Source organism: Emydura macquarii, unplaced genomic scaffold (genome assembly GCF_026122565.2).
Source record: "Emydura macquarii macquarii isolate MOO-44397 ecotype Brisbane River unplaced genomic scaffold, CSIRO-AGI_Emac_v2 contig_1768, whole genome shotgun sequence".
Lineage (NCBI taxonomy): Eukaryota > Metazoa > Chordata > Testudines > Chelidae > Emydura > Emydura macquarii.
This window is the reverse complement of record NW_027131905.1, coordinates 2,486,032-2,504,278: the sequence shown is the minus strand read 5'-3', so window position 1 is coordinate 2,504,278 and position 18,247 is coordinate 2,486,032. Positions and strand designations below refer to the sequence as shown.

The 18,247-nt window shown below is 42.7% G+C and overlaps 1 protein-coding gene and 1 long non-coding RNA gene across 4 annotated transcripts in view; both read right to left on the bottom strand.

The window, feature by feature from the left end:
* Positions 1-9,291, bottom strand: part of SORCS2 (sortilin related VPS10 domain containing receptor 2) — a 549,270-nt gene extending 539,979 nt beyond the window's left edge. For all 3 annotated transcript variants that reach the window (XM_067556436.1, XM_067556437.1, XM_067556438.1), the window contains exon 1: positions 8,118-9,291. In XM_067556436.1, the coding sequence (XP_067412537.1) occupies positions 8,118-8,702 (585 nt within the window). In that variant the 5' untranslated portion in view covers positions 8,703-9,291. The remainder of the gene's footprint in view (positions 1-8,117) is intronic.
* Positions 9,292-10,052: 761 nt separating this feature from the next.
* Positions 10,053-18,247, bottom strand: part of LOC137158625 (uncharacterized) — a 42,667-nt gene continuing 34,472 nt past the window's right edge. Inside the window, exons 2-3 of the long non-coding RNA XR_010921465.1 lie at positions 11,863-11,942; positions 10,053-10,189 (exon numbers count right to left, since the gene is read on the bottom strand). This is a non-coding gene — a long non-coding RNA (uncharacterized lncRNA). The remainder of the gene's footprint in view (positions 10,190-11,862; positions 11,943-18,247) is intronic.

Here is an 18,247-nt window from a genome sequence, read left to right as displayed (position 1 = left end):
ATAGCTTTGCTCATATAAATAGCTCTGTTGAAGTCATTGGAGCTATTGCTGTTAGTACCATTACAAGTGTGCTTAAGTGTCTGCAAGATCATGGCCAAAGTCTTTCCACTGCATTCCGTCAGGTATTGCTGAATAAGTCAATGATACATACACACTACAGAACTTGCCAAAAACAGTATAAAATATTGTTTTTAGCTACGATTATTAAATTTACAACAACATAACTCTAATAATAAACTCATCAACAACATAAATGTATCTATTTAGGAAAACTTTTTCAAATGAGTTTGCAACATGTGTCAACCTGTCTGAATATCCATGTGTTAAAGGGGTATCCGTTTGTGCAGATGTTAGGTGTACGTTACACAATCTCCATGCACCAATGCCTATTGCACATGAAACTCATTTCTTCTAACCAGTGAGTGTACGAGGGATTAAAGTGTAGACTGCAAGATAGATACTTCCTGCCCCAAAGAGCTTTCTGTCAGTTTGTACAGTGCTTAGCACAATAGAGTCTTGGTCCATGACTGCAGCTCCTAGGTGCTACCAATACAAATAATATACTAAGAATTGAGGAACCAGTTGGATCGCTTAACAGTTCATTCTAGACATTCGGGTTATTTAAAGGTGTCAGTTTTGTGTAGAGAATGTTCTGATGTGTTATGGTGTCAACCAGACTCCACTGAAACACACTTCCAACTTGTTTTTTATTTGTATAAACCAAGTTTTGTTTTCAGGTGCAACAAGGATTCTACTTACGTCATATCACATATTCTTTATCTTAATGCTAATCTAGCTGGCCTTAATTGACAGAGTGGTAGAAACACATTATTTGGGAATACACTAGGGCTCAGACTTCTGGTGGTATGAAGTTTTCCTCAGTTTGGAGAAATGTCACTGCCCACCTCTCAGCCTCCCCAATATAAATGTGTCCATTGAATACACACACTCAAAGTCCCTATGCAGATGGGACAGTCCCCGTTCTTCAGTAAAATAATCATCGTTTTCCCTACTTCGTCCTTCCAAAATATTCTCCTACTCACTGAATTTCAGTAGCATTAAAAGGAGTTTTTTCATTACCCACTCTAAACTTCTCTATTTATAGATTTCTAATATTGTCAAATCTGTGAAGGGTAGTGTCAGAAGTTTCCGCTTCAGGATATATTCCTGATGCCAAAAGCTTAGATACATCTCTAATGAGATATTATAAATTCTGGTTTTGTTTATCCATGCACACACTGTGTGTCTGCAGTATTAGAGAGATTACTGTTTCATATATTACATCTTTCTTTATTATTAGTTGCTAAATTTTTTTTTACTTCCATTTTCATTCCCCCCCACCCTCCTCCAAGCACCAAGGCTTGCCTCTGGCCATAAGAATAGGGAGGTACTACTTTATACTCTACTCCTCTCCTTGAGCAATCATGTAATGCCAAAATCTAATATATCCTTTCCCCCCACCCCCACCCCACACACATAAAAGCAGGGGCTTGGAGCAAACATTTAATTATGAATTTATGGGTCAATTTCAGAAGTCTACTCAGGAGACAGTGGCATGGAGTTGTCTGTGTCTACGGAGATGCTGCCCCTACCCTTCACTAGATGGAATTGTTGAGGTACAGAGAGCCTCAAAAAGAAGGGGAAAACTGTAAAATGGAGGAAAAAATAATACAAGCTGCAAAGTTTATGTTTTGTTTTATTTTTATATATTAAACTTAGAATATAGTTCAGCCAGTTAAGAGATCACTAAGAAGCTTTTGATGTGAGATTCTGCAGGTCCCTTCAGAATAACGTATTGTTTTTATTCTCACCAAAATCTCAAAGAATCTTTTTTTTTTTTAAACCCTCCCTATGGGGAACTTGCCTTTCAGTCTGCAATACATCTGTCATTTATCAAAGTCCAGGAAGTCAGGATTTTTGACTATGCACTCCTTTTTGTCCCATAAGCAGTATAATCTGGCCATTCTTGACAGAGAGAACCAAAAATCACCAAGATGGAGTTCTGGTTAGTTTGGATAAATAATGACATTCACAGTTACAGATATTGCTACACTAATATTGAAGTCAATCTTCTTTATGGAGTCCAACAGCACAATTTATTGCAAATTGAACAAAACAGAAAACTAATTAAATAAAATAACTGCCAAAAGAATACACTTAGTGGTTACTGAATTGCATAAATCATATATGGTGAAGCTGCATTGCAAAAAGGAACATTTCAATTAAACAAAATACTTGTTTAACCAAATAATGAAAAATCTGGATTAACCAGACTGTTAAAATGGATAAATTCCTATGTACAGTAACTGCCGTATGTATACAACAGACCTTTCTTTCTTTGATAAACAGCTACTAAATACTGAATCTTATTAGGTATATAAATGCATTTACCATACCCCTGTGCTACACATTTATGAGGGCTACACAGGACCAAGACACCAACCTACTGGGCAAATGAGTGACTGCACAGACTTAATATTGTCAAGCAAACAAAAAAAGGAAGTACAGGCACTGTGAAACGGAAGACTTAAGAACTAGTTGGCTGAAGTCCTGTTCACAACACTTTAGCAGTCTGCACACAGCATCTAACGAATCAAGATCAAATTTGAATATAAGATTCATTCTTCAAGTACTTCTCTTAATTCAGATTTTTTTTAAATACAATTGAACACTAATGTAAAATAGATATTCCCTCTGAGGGTCAGTAAGAGTCAAATACTGTGAAGAAACTGTTTACTTTGTAATCACAGAAGCACTGAATGGCTTTAAGTTCTCTACTTCTAAAGACAATTTGTTTGTTTAAAGCTTTTCACTAATAAATTATATTTCCCTAAATCAGATATGAGTACTCTATTCCTAGTAAACTTGAAAAGATTCATATTAAATTTAGCACAGCATAAAGATGATTTGTAGAAATGGCAAACTGTAAATATTGTGAAATACATCTGGATAGAAAAAGTATTGTTACTTTATCAGATAAGTGAATACCAATCAATAACTCTTGAGGATGTTAATGGCACATTGTGCAACCCAACTGTCAAGCCTCCAGTTTATGATTTTTTAGGACAGGTTAGGAAATTATTTGATAATTAGTCCCACTTGCAAGAACCTTTGTTTGGAAGTAGAAGTGCAAGACAGCTCTCCTTGTACTTTGAAGCAATAGGGGAAGGGGGAGGGCAAGCAATGCCTGTAGTAATGAACTAGCCAGCTACGCTATTGACATTAAAAGTACCAGCTTTGCGAGGCTTGCATCCCCAACAATGTTTTTAACTAGACAGACTACTGTCAGGAAAGGTCAGGGACAATCTTGCTGTTTATGGAATTTATGAATAATTAATTCTTCAGAATACAAAACAAAGTAATGAGGATGGAAAACAGGAAGCAATTTACATGGCTCCCTGCACAGGTCTCTATTAACAGAATAAGGAAGTGTTCAGTGATCTTCCTAGATATTCAAGCTCACTTTACAGCCATTGCAACTGTATACTCCCCTCTGTTATCAAACTCAACATTTCCTTAATTCTGAAAAATAACTACACTGAGAAAGGATAATAAAAGTACACAGCAGAGTTCTAAAGCAGAGAAAAGAGGGGGGAAAGGATCCATTTAATCCATGACTTCCTCACGCAACTACAAATTAAGCACTTCCTTTGAGGTATAGTAGGATTTACAAGATGGGCACAGAGCTTTTTAAAATATATTTACATCAAGCAATCTAAGCCCTTTCCCAATTTATTTATTTGTCTTTGATCCACACGAGTGCTGCATGGCAGTGTTTTCAACAAATGACTCCTGCAGGTGAACATCCTTCTGAGAAGCATCTGCCCACTCATCTTTTATGATTATTTGTCTCTCCATCAGGGAGCTTATGAGACTAATCCTACTGTGTGTTTCTCCTTTATTTATTTTACAAGGTCAGGCATTCAACAGGATATATGGTTGTCTAGAGCTCACTGCTGTCAAATTTTCAACCACCACACGCCTGTAAAGTGCGAGAGAACTAGTTTAGCTCCTGAGTCTGCAAAGTGCTGAGTGCCTCCAAGGAAGTTCCCACCATCCTTCGGTTACAGCTACACTGCAGCTGGGAGGTGTGATTCCCAGTGCGGGCAGGCGGACTCTGCTGGAGCTAGCATGATGAAAAGAGAGGCATGAGTGGCGGTGCATGCTAGCCACCTGAGTGCAAGCCTGCCTGACCCTCTGCATCTGAGTGTGGGTGGCTAGCCCAAGCCGCCCCCTTTGGTGCAACCTCCACATGCTATTTTTATGGTGCTAACTCAAGCAGAGTGAGCATGAGTCTATGTGAGCTGAAAAATCACACCTCACAGCTGCAGTGTAGACATACCCTCAGCGACATTTGAAGGTGCTCAGCACCTCACAAGCAGGCACTCAGGGCCTGATCCAAAGCCCATTCTTACCAATGGGAATCTTTTCATTGATTTCAGTAGGCTTTGGATTAGGCCCTCGTGGCTTCTGGCTCCATCCTTCCGTACTGAGGTCAAAGAGAGTTATGAGATTATTACAATGGTAACACAAGATTGGCAACAACTTCCATTAATTTCTTCACTTAGATTATTGTTCCTGACTCCAAATACATTCCAGAAGTGTAAAAAAAGTTTCTCCTGCTTTTTAGCATGGACGCAGGGCCTGAACCAGAGCCCAGTAAGTCAGTGAAGACTCCCACGGCTTCAACAGATTGTGGATCAGGTCATTAGTGAAATGCAACAGGATTGTTTTGTTGTCTAAGATATTTAAACTCACAAACAGAGTGAAGAACAGAATGACATTTGCTTGTATCATTTTCATCTCATCCTCACTGCATGAACTTGACACACTTCTTCCACTTTTCTCATACAGACTAGTTCTTTGCAATCCTCAGATCACTTCTTTGTAGCAACTTTTGGTTTTTCATAGCTCTCAAAGAACTACCATCAACTCATATTCTACAACAGAGCCAAACAAACATGTTAGCAGACAAGTCTAATGCATTAGGGGAGATGAAAATTCCTGCCAGGTGCCTACTTTTTAAAAACATGCCAAGCAAAGGAACTAACTGTTCAGGTGTCTGGTAATGGGATATGGAGTCAGGTCATTGGTCCAGCCCACTCTGGGACAGCCCAGCTGATAGCAGGCATGCTGAACAGCATGATTTTGAAATAGCAAAGCACAACTAAACATTTTTTCACTGAATTAGTAAATACAGTAGAGAACATCTATTTGCACTAATGATGTGGAGTCCCATCAAACATTACTGAGTTTAGTAAACCAGTAAGTGCACAAACAATAAAAGAACAAGGATAATGAATCAAATGTATTCCATTCTGATAGTCATTCTGACAACTGTCATGTATTTTTGCTGTTCAGGAAACTGTTTCATTGTATACTAGTAAAAACATATTATAATATCATGTAAAATAATGAAATCCTAGCCATACAGGCACTCACTGCAGCATCTGCTATTAAATCTATGCAGAGAGATGGGGAGAGACCGACAGTTTTAAATGCGGATTATAGAGTGTGGATTAGCAAGGTATTACTGTATTTATTTTAAAGCACAGAGGACTTTGCATGAAAGCTGTTACATTTTTTTGTATGTCAAAAACTGAACTTAAGCCAACTTTTTAATAGTGATCTCTTCAAGAAAGAAAAGTAGCCGTAACAGCCTGCAAGCACTGCCCACAAAAAGAAATGGCATTATTCTAAAAGCAAAAACAGGGAAAGGACAAATCCAGAGAAACAGATGCTACTGATGATTTGCAATACTTTCTATGAAAAGAAAATGGACATCAGTTCAAATTTCCATCCTAAGTAAATCAGAAACTGGGTGTCAAGTTATGTGATACTGACTCCAACTCTGACATATGAAAATATCAGATTATGTAATAAGCATTAATACAAGCAGCCAGACTGCTAACTCGACCATCTGCCTTGGACAGCTCTTGTTCTTGATTGACCCACTAGCAGAACTGGCACAAAGTGGATTTGACAACCCAAAGAAGAATACGCTAATCCATACATTTATGGGAAATACAACACATGCTTTCTGAACTAAGTCAAGTTTAAATGAACTCTATGCATGATTTGCAAAGCTCAAATTCAAACATAGGCCAAGATCTCAGCTGAACTGCAGTAAAATAAAACAGAGACTTAACAAAAAACAAAAAACACCTAAAATCTTGGGGAGAAAATCATTCTAGATTTTTCACAACAAGTTTTCACTGCCTATGTGGTTATGTAGACATTACACAATGCCTGGTTTTGGGTAATATTTACCTATGTTACACAGTGTTATGAAATAATGTCTCACTGTAGGATAAATTCAGAAGGAGCAAATCCCAGAAACCATCTGTGCAAATATATACCCATCATCTGTGGATATAGAGGAAATAAAGACTAGCTTAGATTGAATATTAGTTAAAAACAGATAATGAGCTAAATCAACGGAGTTACCGCAGCAGAGAAGTTGGCCTCATATAATTATTTAATTTAAATAGGCACACACTGCTTTAACGATGAAAAGTTATGAAACTTGGTGGAAAAAACATACCACTAAGTACCAGTGTCAGCAAGGTATTTTTATAAAACGTCAATGAGTAGGTAAAAAGAGAGCTTGTTAAAAGATTAAAAAAAAGTATATAATAAAGTATAAGGAATACATTAGAATAAAGTGTTCACCATTCATTGATACCATATGACAGAATCGGTCCCGGGTGTCTCTGAGCTGAGAGATCAAGACACCTGACTCCTTAAACTATACCCCATTTTTGACCAAATCAAACAGCTGAGTGAAGCCTTCCTTTGCCTGCTACTTGCACAGGGGAGACCAGAACAGGGTCAGCGGCGGCCCTGAGAGAGGTAGCTCGGTTCTCAGCTGCAGGGCAGGGTGTTTGAAAAACAGTCCAGGCTAACTGTTAAATGAGAAAGAATCAGGTGGGTGAGGGTCCTGGGGAAGCTGGGAAGCTGACTGGGCTGCGGCTGGGTGCGCGCTAGATGGCAGAGTCCAGCCACCCTTCCGCCCTGCGCGGTGACAAGCACCAGAATGAAGCTCCGCCTGAAATCAATGACCCGGCCGCCCGGCCGGCGATCCAGCTGTGCGTCTCCCCGCCCCACCTGTCCGCGGGGCGAACACGCTTACAGCCAAGTGCCTCCCTCCGCCCCGGCGTTTAGCCTCGCTAGCCTTTTAGCAAACGCCTGGCAGGCGGGCCGCGGCCGGGAAAGGAGATTTCGCAGCGGACGCTTGATTTGAGGTGAATCGATGGAGCCTCGCCAATTGGATCGGGCACTTTATGAAGGGCTGGAGGGGATAATCCTCCGGCCGCAGCTCGCTCCCTCCCTCCCTCCCCCTGCCTCTCTATAGACACCCACCACCGCCACGCGGGGTCTGACCGGCCCCGAGTCTCCCGAAACGGCTGACAGCCGAGGAGAAGAAACGGAAACAACTTTCCGGCTCTCGGCCCGATCCTCCCCCGGCCCCGCAAGTCACCCCAACCTGCCCCTTCGCCCCCCCACTTCCCACGCAGCGGAGCAGGTCAGAGCAGGCCGCCCCCGCCCGGGAGAGCTGCCCCAGGTGCCGTCTCTCCCCCAGCCTCCCTCCCCGGCTCTGGGCGGGACGCACGCTGCCCCGCGAAACTTTCCAAACTTTCAGGGGAAGTCGCTCCGCCGGGATGGGGCTGGCTGCGGATGCTGCCGCTTCCCCTGGGCTGATCTCCCTCCCCCCCGCCACCTCCAAATCTGGGCGCCCCTCGCCCCTCCACTGCCGGAGTTCCCCGTGGCCACCCAGGAGGAGGCGACTGGTTTCCGATCCCGGACCTGCCTGAGCCCGGTCGGGGGCTGCACTTGTCACCCGCTCCCTCCAGACACACATGCAAAGGGGCCGCCTCGCTGCACGACTCCGCGGTCCCAGACCTCCCCTCCCCGCAAGGCAGCGGGGTGGGGAAGGGGACAGCCGCCGTAATACAGCGCGGAGGGCTGCTGGGGCCATGGGGTCACTGGAGGGTTGTGCCTCGCAAGTTCCAGTGCAGGGGCGGCAGCTGCTGGGCTCCGCGCTGGGGAGGGCGATGCCTTGCTCCCCCCTCGCACCGCACCGCACCCCCCAGGACTGGGGAGGGCCCCCTACTTACGCTGCTGTTCTCGCCCGTCCAATGCACCATGGCCTGGTTGTGAGACGCGTCCCCTTTGAGCACGAAGGAGGTGCTGATCAGAGAGACCTGCTCGCTGGCCAGGCTGGAGGATGCTGCTCTCCTGGAGCGACTCCCCGCCGCAGCAGCAGCCGCCCTGGCCCCCACTCCTTCGGCTGCGCGCCCCAGCGCACTCGCCTCCTCCCGGCCGCCGCCTCCGTCGCCGCCGCCGCCACGGAACAGCAGCTCCCGCGGACTCCTTCTTGGCCGGGTCACCCAGCTGTAGTCCTGGCCGCCCCGCTGCTCCGAGGGGCGCGCAGCCCAGCAGCAGGCACCGAGCAGCAGCAGCAGCGCCAGGCTAAGGGCTGTCCTGGGGAGGGTCCCTGCCGGAGACACGAGTGGCCCCCTTTGCGCCATGCTCGCCTTCGGATGAGATAGTGACAGGCTGGGATGTGAATGTGAGACAGAAACACAGCCTCCGGATGGGGGAGGGAGAGGAGGGAGGCAGGGTTTGTAACCAAAGCGAGGGTTTACACTGGAAACAACGTGCTCGGGACTCCTCTCCCAGCCAAGGAGAGGCGCCGCCATCTGCTGGCGCCTCTCTGAAGCCCAAGGCACAGGCAGCCAGAGAGAAGCAGAGCGGCACCACAGAATGTACCGGGGAGGCAGCGTCCCGCCCACCGTCGCCCTGGGCTATCATTCGTGGCCCTGCGTCTGGGGCCGCTCCCTGCTGCACAGATAAACATCTGGATGACAGGAGCGCTGCTGCTGGCTGTTAGGCGGGGCCGTACACGGGCTAAACTCCGGCCGTTCTTGAATGTTCTTTGCCTGCGAATGGCTACCAGAAGTGAACAGAACCACTGCATGCTACCCCAAGTAGCATGGGCCTCACACTGTGTCGAGGGCGCTGCCTCTGTCTTTTCCTTTAGAGAGTGGATTATTTTGTTGCATGAACTGTCCTCCGGTTGTCACTTGTGCTCAGCCTTACACAGCAACAGTGTTTGATAAATAATGGGTGTGTGTGTGTGTGTTAAAAAAAATTATGGTTGCAATGTTAAGCACTTAAATTAAGAACTGCCAAAATTAAGGTTGTGTGTGCAACCTTTGTGCACGTTATGATACAAATACTTTAATTACATGATCGTATATTTTTCCATAGGACCCACCCCATCTCATTCAGTGCCCTGCCCAGAATGGATGGTGCTCAATTAAAGAGCAGTTATTCAATATTTTTTCTCCTCATTTGTTCAGCAGGTGGTCTTAGGCCTTAGTTATAGCACACTATTCAAACCCTGCTCTGATGACAGAATTATTAATTTCCTCAAGGGCTTTCCCATGGAGCTCATCGCTATGGTATTGGAAGTGCTTCAGAAACATTTTATTGTCACAATATCTGTATGATGTGAAGTGGTCATACTGTCTCCCCTTTTACAGATGGGAAACTGAGGCACAGAGACACTAAGGTCAAAGGTATCCACTAATTCTGAGTACCCAACTTGAGACTTCTAGGGTCGGATTTTTCAGAACGCTAAGCATTATACAGCACTTTATGTCACCAAGCACAGCTCCAAGCAACTCCCGTTGTCACTGAATGCTCAGCACTCATGTCCCATTCTCCCCAATGGCTTATAGTCCCAGTCCCCTTGTCCAGCCAGTCCGTTTCCCCCATCTTCCAAGTTCCTTGCAATCTCAGTGTTCCCCTTCCATGTCCTCTGGCTCCAGTCTATTTTCCTTCCCTCACAGCTCCAAGTCTGAGACTCCCTTCCCCCATTCCTCCTTGTCCAACCACTCTCAGTTACAGTCCCCATTACCACTCCATTCCCTGTCTAACCAGGCTGTTTTTCCCAATCTACTCTTCCTGGCTTTAGTCCTATCTGCATTTGAATCGAGTCAAACAGTTCCTCCTCTACTCTGGCTGGTACCAGCCATGGGGTTGATGAAAGCACAGGAGAAACAGGCTCTCAGTTTCAGTTCCAATGCTTGGCCCCACTCCCGCCTGAAGCAGCCAGCCATTACAGGGAAAATCCTTCTTTCTCAGCCCCCTATAGTCCTGGGCTGAAGCACTCTCAGTTGCTCTGTGGAGTTGAAACATATGCAGTCTGGTCAACACTAGGAGCTGTGAGGAGATGGTACATGCTCAATCTGCTAAGAGCTGTGTGAGCCTCGAGCATGCTCAGTGAAGATGAATTTCTTCAGAGATTTTAGCTGTTAAACTCTAGCAAGTCTGTACTTAGCAGGTGCGAACTGAGATTTTGAAAAACTTATAACTGGTCCAAATGTGGGCAGGTTTTCACAGAGATGGCAAAAGACACATCCCTGATAAAAAGGCTACTCCCTCTCTACCAAATTTCAAGTTCCTACTCTAAAGCATGGGAATGCTAGAGTTTCTTTAAAAAAAAAAAAAAAAAAAAAAAAAAAAAGTTGCCAGAATTTGTTAACATGGGCAAAACAACATATATTTCCCTAGCCTCATTCTTGGAAAACAGCTAAATCATTTCCCAAAAAGTCAGATAAAGGCAGACAATCAGCATGGAAAATTTCAACCCAAAAGGTTCAAAAGTTTTGATAAAGCTTTAAGCAACTGAAAACAGGGTCTTACAATGGGATTGTAAAACAACCTTAACAGGCCTTGCTACCAGCCCTGCCTATAAGTATGTATATTTCCTATGTACAGAATGGGGCAGAGTTCCCATAGAAAAAGTATGTGAACAGGTAATAAAGACTCATTAAGATTGTATGGGCAACCTTAATTCTGGTATTTCCTAATTTTTGCATGCTTGACTTTGCACTTGGCTGGGCTTCATGTTCTTTTGTGTGTGATATAATAGACATACACACAAAAGCTTGCATGCATGTACATGTAATATACACTAATACATACAGTATTGCCAACCCCAACAATTCAAAAAGTATGAATCAAACCCCCAAAAAATCATGATGACCTAAAAATCACGAGATTCTTATAAAAGATTAAATCATGATGTTTTTAGTCCACCTTCTGATTTTTGAACTCCCCCAGCCTATTCCCTAGCACAGTAATGCCTACTCTTGCATATTGATTGAAAGGAAGAGGATTTTAGCTCCTACTGATCTTACATTTACACCATTATGGAGCAGGGCCACCACTCTCTATCTCTAGCCCTCCCAGGGTATAGCAATCACCTGTTCTTATAGCTGCCAAAGTTCGTGCAGCTCCACGCAGAACATTCTGCACCAGTGTGAAAAAGTCACTAGTCTCCCCTAAATGGTCCCCTGCCACTGAGGAACATCAAAGACTTACTCACGATGAGGAACCTCACACATGGAGCTGCACAAAACTTTACTTCTGCCAAAAAGTCAATGAATGCCCCATTACTTTTGGGGCCCTATTATTGCCTCATATCCTGCTGCTCTCCTGAAGGACGCCCTCTCTCATGATTGGGGGATGCAGACAAAGGTGATGGAATCTTAACTCTGCCTTGCTCCTGTCCAGAGCAGGAAGGACAACCCTGGGGAAATGAGAAGCAGGTGCTGGCAGAAGCTGAGCAATCAGGGCAGCACAGCTCCAAGCAGCTGCCAGGGGAGGCAATGTGCCACCGTGGCAGAGGAAGCGTATTGAAGTGGCTCCCCAAAACAATGTGTGCTCCAGGGCAGTGGGAAGAGGCAGAGGGACAGATGACTGAGCCAGGACAATGGGATGAGGTGGGAAGGGGCAGAGAAGCTTACCTTTACCCACCCACTCTCCAAAATAGAGGGGAAGAGAAATTACCTTTCTTCCCCACTCTTCACAGGACTGACAGCAGCAGCTTGGCCACACGGGGCTGATAGCGGGAGCCCCTCCTCAGAGATCTGGGGAGGGAAATATACTGAGATTTGAGAGTTCAATCCAGAGATTGTGGGTGAGACTTAATCTTATTTAGAAATCACATCTCCAGTGATAAATTCATGAGTAAATATTCATGATAAATTCTAAACATAAATTCCTATGTGCAGAGGTGATAGTCAAATGATAAATTAGATTTATAATGTATATTCTGTGCTTCACCTACCCTCCTCTTCACTTGTCCATCTCCATGTGGACTTCTAACATAGCAACTCTATGAGCAGATTCAAAGAATCACCATTTTAAAGAAGACTGTAAGAATAATCTTTTCCTCTTTCCTCAGCAAATGCTGAATTTTTTGCCCAGCACAGACAGTATTCACTCTATGACTGAGTACCCGGTTTAAGAATTCATTTCTTATGGTCTGTCATGGCTAGAAATGGAAGGTGCACAGCACTGGAACAAGATGTATGCCATTCGCAGCTTTTCCAGTGGACACGCACTTTCTGGAAGATAGACTTTAGCCAAATTAAGTTATTGGACTAAATACAGGGTGTAACAGGGTGAAACTTAATGGCCTGTGATATACAGGAGGTCAGACTATATGATCTAATAATCCCTTTTGGCCTTAAACTATGAACCTATAAGCACTTACTGCTACTCCTCAAACAATCTCAGGACATCTTCAACTCATGACATTCTTTATGGAAAACCTATTTTGGATCTTTTTTTTAAGTTTCTAAAATTTGTTTAAGTTTTAATTTTCCTCTACCACAGAGGCTTGCACAGTTGGACTCACAATTCCAAGAGCTTTTACATGTGGATAAATAGGAAAAATTGTATCAATTTTTGTAAGCTTTCTACATTTTAGAGGTTTGGGATGACCAGAACAACTCACTTGAGTAATGTGGCCATTCCAAACTCATGCAGATAAAACCTTCATCAGACCAATCCATCACGTAATCTCTGCACACACAATGACCTCAGCTGGCAGATGCAATGGAAGTGCAAAATGTTAATATTTACATGCAGAGATGCACAGGACAAAGAGAAACTGTAAAAAGTTGTATAAAAATAAATTAAATACAAGCATCATCAGAATTTTTAAAAAGCCTGAAGATAAAACCAAGTAGAATGATCTTAACATTCACCTTTTGCTTCATCATATGTTGTTTCTTCTGCTCGTGAAAACTAGGCTTGAAAAAATGAAAAAATCTGGTTTTGCAGTGTGCAGAAAGTTATTTTTCCAGAAAAAACCCTGTGACTCTTGCAAACAGGGATCAGTGACAGGTGGTGGTAAAATGCTTACTTGAATCATTGCAATTGGGACACGTGCTACAGAATCATAGAGATTAGGCAATAATTCAGCCACTCACGGAAAACACAACAAAGTGACATAGTAGAACGTTATGCCTGCTTGGGTAATTTTTTTTACACTGTGTTTATGTTATCTTCCCCTTCTGTGCCTCAACACCAATTCTCTCATCTACCAAAGTGCTTAACTGTAATTTACTTCTTGTCACAATGAAGTATGCGGGTCAATGTGGGAAGGAAAAAGGAAACTCTGACATAATTTTTAGCATTTATAAACACTATGGGGGTGTCTCTAAGGAAAACACTGATCTATCTCCAGTGGAATCACACCCTGAATTCCAATCTCAAGTCCCAGATGTGCTCTCACAGTTATTGGACTGGGAACTAGGAACTCCTGATTTCTAATCTTTACTCTGATACTGACTCTCCCTGTTGCCTTAGGCAAATCAACTATTCCACCTCAGTTTTCTCATCCGAAAATGAGAATCATGCTACTTGCCAACTCCCAGGGATATTGTGAAGGTTAGTCTGTGTTTGTGAAATACTCTAAAGATAAAGGCACACTATACATGGAAAAACCGAAGTCTCTTCACAGTAAAACTGGTTTTAGTGAAACTACTAATAGTTTATCAAAATTTAGTATAACTGTCCTCTTAGCCAGCTTATTACCTTTCTTATCACTGTTTAGTGTGATAGTCCCATTAGATTAATGGAGGCAGTAAAAACAGTGCATCTCTGCACCATCATGAGCAGTAGATAAGAAAATAGATGAGAACTCTCAGGTATTATGGAGTCAAGTTCCTTAACCTTCTCAGTCACTGAGATTTCCCATAATAAACTGAAAAAAGCACCTATGGAATGTAATCAAGAGGATTTCAAAGTAAACTACTCAGGCAATTCCCATTTCTCCATGTCCTTCACCATGGCATATGAGTGCAGCTAATGCACAAGTGTCTACGTCAATAAAACTACTACTGTACTTGCCATTAACTGGCTCCCTTGGTTTCGAACTCAGGAGATGCCAAAGACTGAAAGGACAAAGACTGAACTCCTTTCTTTTCAGAGATGGCCATGGTTCAGACAGATGGGGGAATGCTGTTATGGAAAAAGCTTGTGCTGGTACTATCTATGACACAGAAACTCTGGATAAATATAGGGGACTTCTGTCAGCCCAGCAATTTTTACAGGAATCAAATAATTTTTTAAAAGTGTTTCATGTTATTAAACAATATAAAGATACATATTGTGTATATAAATAATTCACAAAGGTAACAGTTTTGTGACTCGGTAAAATAGGAAAATGGTGGTAATAACATCTATAGTGTATTATACAGCTGATGTTTATACCTAGTGAGGTTTTCAGAGCTAACTAGAAGATATCACCACACAACTGCTGTTTATTTCAATGGGAGTCCTGTTGCTAACTCCCATATTATTGATTTATTTATTTATATTGCAGTAGCATCTAGAAACCTGTAGAAGAATGGACTCACTGCTAGAGTGCCTCATCATGGGCATGGCATAGCAGCTCTCTCCTGAGTACGTGCCCCCTACTGATAGTCACTCCAATGACTTTCCTGTGACTTGGTCATTTAAAGTCTCTCCACTTCTGGGATAACTGGAAGTCCAACACAACAAAAAACAATTTCAGTGTCCTTACATCAGGTTTTCTGGCCTCAGTTCTGGGCCCTGTGGTCCTCACACCCTTCTCAGGAATCATTATCACTTTCTCTGGTGGCTGAGAGGGGAACCCAGGCCCTCCTTCTCCTCTGGGGCTCAGCCCAGGGATCCTGCAGTTAGCAGGCAAGGTATGTCTATATTCACCCTCCTCCCTCCTAGTGCTTCTTCTTACCTGAGGCTGTCAGCAGGCCTCCCCGCAGCCTCTCTAAACTCATTCTTCTTGCAGGGCTAGGACTCACAGGGCTCTCCCCTGGAATCCTCCAATAAATCCCAGCATAAAAGTATAAACTTAAACCCACTACTGCCCTCCTCAGGCTTGACCTTTCTTCACTCACCATTCCTTTCAAACACCTTCTAGGGCTCTCACCCTAGAAGTCCAGTTCCTGCCTTTCTTTCTGGGTGCATCCTCACAGTCTGCTCTGCCTCTCTCCTGGCCACTTACCAGCTTTATTTGTTCAGGCAAAGATCCCCAGGCTTACTCTCTCCCTGAGCTTCTTCTTTGACACCTCCTGGTCTCCCTACTTTCTAATTCCAGAGAGTGACTGCAGAGTTCCCTCCTTTTTTTCCCCCTCATGATGAAGCAGAGTTGGTTAGATAATACATAGCCACAATCAGCTACAATTCCTGAATACCTAGCAGTTTATATTCTCTCATTCTGCCCTGCATCTTTCAGGTAACATAACAATGCCTTTCTCATACTATCCCATTTCTCCAATATTCTTACTAAAGTATGTAATGTAACTTTTGTTACCTTAAGCCATTGAAATGCTTCAAAAAGCTTTTCCCTTTTTTAACAAAGCCCTTACATGCAGTAAAAGGTGATCAGTTGTTTCTTCTACCTTACAGCGTTCACATAATCCACCTTTGTGTTTACTTATTCAAAAAAGATTTTCATTTAAAATCACAACGGTCAGTTAATACCCTAAACAAAAATCACCTGAAGCATGTCATTATCCTCAGTTCTAGAGCATGTCAAAAAACCCTCCTCTTTTTCCATTGATCCGTTACCTTTTTTTGCCATATCCTCCTTTCTTGCTTGTGCTTTTCTGTACTAGACTTTAGAATTCCTGTTTATTCAAGGGTATTTCTATGTCAATCCTTCTACAGTGCTCTTACGTGCTTTGTCCATCATTTCATTTCCTGTTGTCTTAATATGCGCTGGGATCCCAGCTAATGCTACATGAATCCCTAGCTGTACTAAATCCATTATTAGAAATATACTTTCACTGATTAAAGCACTTCTGCATCTGAAGACACCCTTTTTTATTGTCATAAGGCCTGATATTGAGTCCAAAAAAATCACTGCCACTGCTGGGCATACATCCCAGATCCAGTTTAATGCTAGCATTATTGCTACTAGTTTGGCTGTCATAACAGCTGAAAAAAAATCAGATATTCTTTTAGCTGTACACCAAAATTAAGAATGAGTACAATATGGCATCCCTACTCATCCTGGTTTTTTTCTTTTTAAGACCCATCTGCATATATTTGCCAAAACAACTACACTTTTCATCTACTTACTGATATAAAAAAAATTAAGTGTACCTATTGCCTCCTTTCTACCCTTAAGTTAAAAAACCCCCATCTAAATCTATATTTGAACACGTGGCTTTCCATTCATAACTAATTTCCCCATAACTAAAAGTTTTGACTTAATTTAGCATTTCTTTGTCTTTCTACTCCTGCATCCATATTTTCATTCAGTACAATGGGGAGTTTTACCAATGTTTGCTATACTCACCGACTGAATTCCCAACAATCCTCATATTTGTTTGGTACTTTTGTCACTGCAATTCCCATTAACTTGGGCCCAGAAAGTTAGGTCCAATATTTTCATTCATAGTGTAACTGGCAGCTATCTGTAGTGCACATATCAGTGTTGTAATAAATGCACTGCACACAATTCATAATGCCTTTCCTTGTATTGAATCTAATTTTTTACGTTCTGATTTTGATGCGGACCCAAAAGCTTTGCAGCCACAGTAACTTGTCTGATTAAGGCTCTGCATGCCATCAGCAGGGTTTTCTTAACTACCAGCCATTAGGCCCAGCAAAATCTTTTAGTAGGTTGATCCTTCCATTGTATTTATCATTAACATAATAGTCTATATGATCTTTCCAAAGTAATTTAGTATCACATATTACCCCTAGGAATTTAAACCTTTTAACATTATTTATTTGTTCTCCATACAGGTACAGTTTACATTCCTTTGTAGCCTTTTTTTTTTTTAAACCAAACACGATCAATCCTTTGGTTTTAACAATGGAGAACTTAAAACCTCATTGATGTCCCCAGTCTGAAGTCCCTCAAAATGCTTTGTTGATTCGCTTTTCAACCACCTAAATATTCCTGCTCCTAACCCATACATGATAGTCATCTGCAAAAAAAGAGTGATTCCTACTCCAGCACTTATTTGTTTTGGAAGATCATTTACCATAATATTAAATAAGGTAGGGTTGATACCACTGCCCTCCAGTTTACCATTTTTAATATTATATTTATTCAGCACAACTTTCCCCACTCTGCTCTTCATGGTCCTTTCCCCCTCCCTCTGCTCTGAACTTTCTCTATTTATAGTTCTCCCCCAGTCCTTCAGTAGATGAAGGTGAGCTTTACCGACAATTAAGCCTGGCCCATCCTCCAGGTGCAACCCAGTATAGTAATTGGCCTCAGGCCTACATTAACTTATTTCTTGCTTGTTTGGGGTAACACCCCCACCACAGAGCCTGAAGCATCGATTAAGACCCCACTGTGCTAGGTGCTGTAAAATCATGAACAAAAAAGATGATCTGGCTAGGCACAAGAAATCCCATACATTTGCCACTGGAAAAATAAAATGAGCATTTTCAGCAATTAGGTTTGTAACTTCTATAGGCAGCTATGAAGACAAAGAAATGAGTAACAAAGGAAACAACTGTGGTATGAAGGAGTGAGTATAACTAGAGTTTCAACTGCCCTATCCATATTCATGTCATCAAACAGGATAATAGAAAACAACGTTCAGTCTAATGTATACTTATCTGAGACATTGAGGGTTATGTGCAATCCTGAATGAAATAACTGTGTGACAATCTGCTCAGGACATCCAGAACTGTGAACCATTGCTCTGCCTCAGCAAGAATTAGAGGGGCTTTGCTATTGCTAAGCTGTGTGTCAGCTCCCTGACACACCAGCCTGTTCGCCTTGCCAGCAAACTCTTCAAGACTCTGCCAGTGTAAACCTTGCCTTGCAGGTAACAATCAGTGAATCTCAGTTCCTGAGTTCCCCACGGACATCTCCCTGCAGTGCCTAGTCCCTCTCATGGGAGGCTCACAGAAATTATTAGGTTTGCTGCTT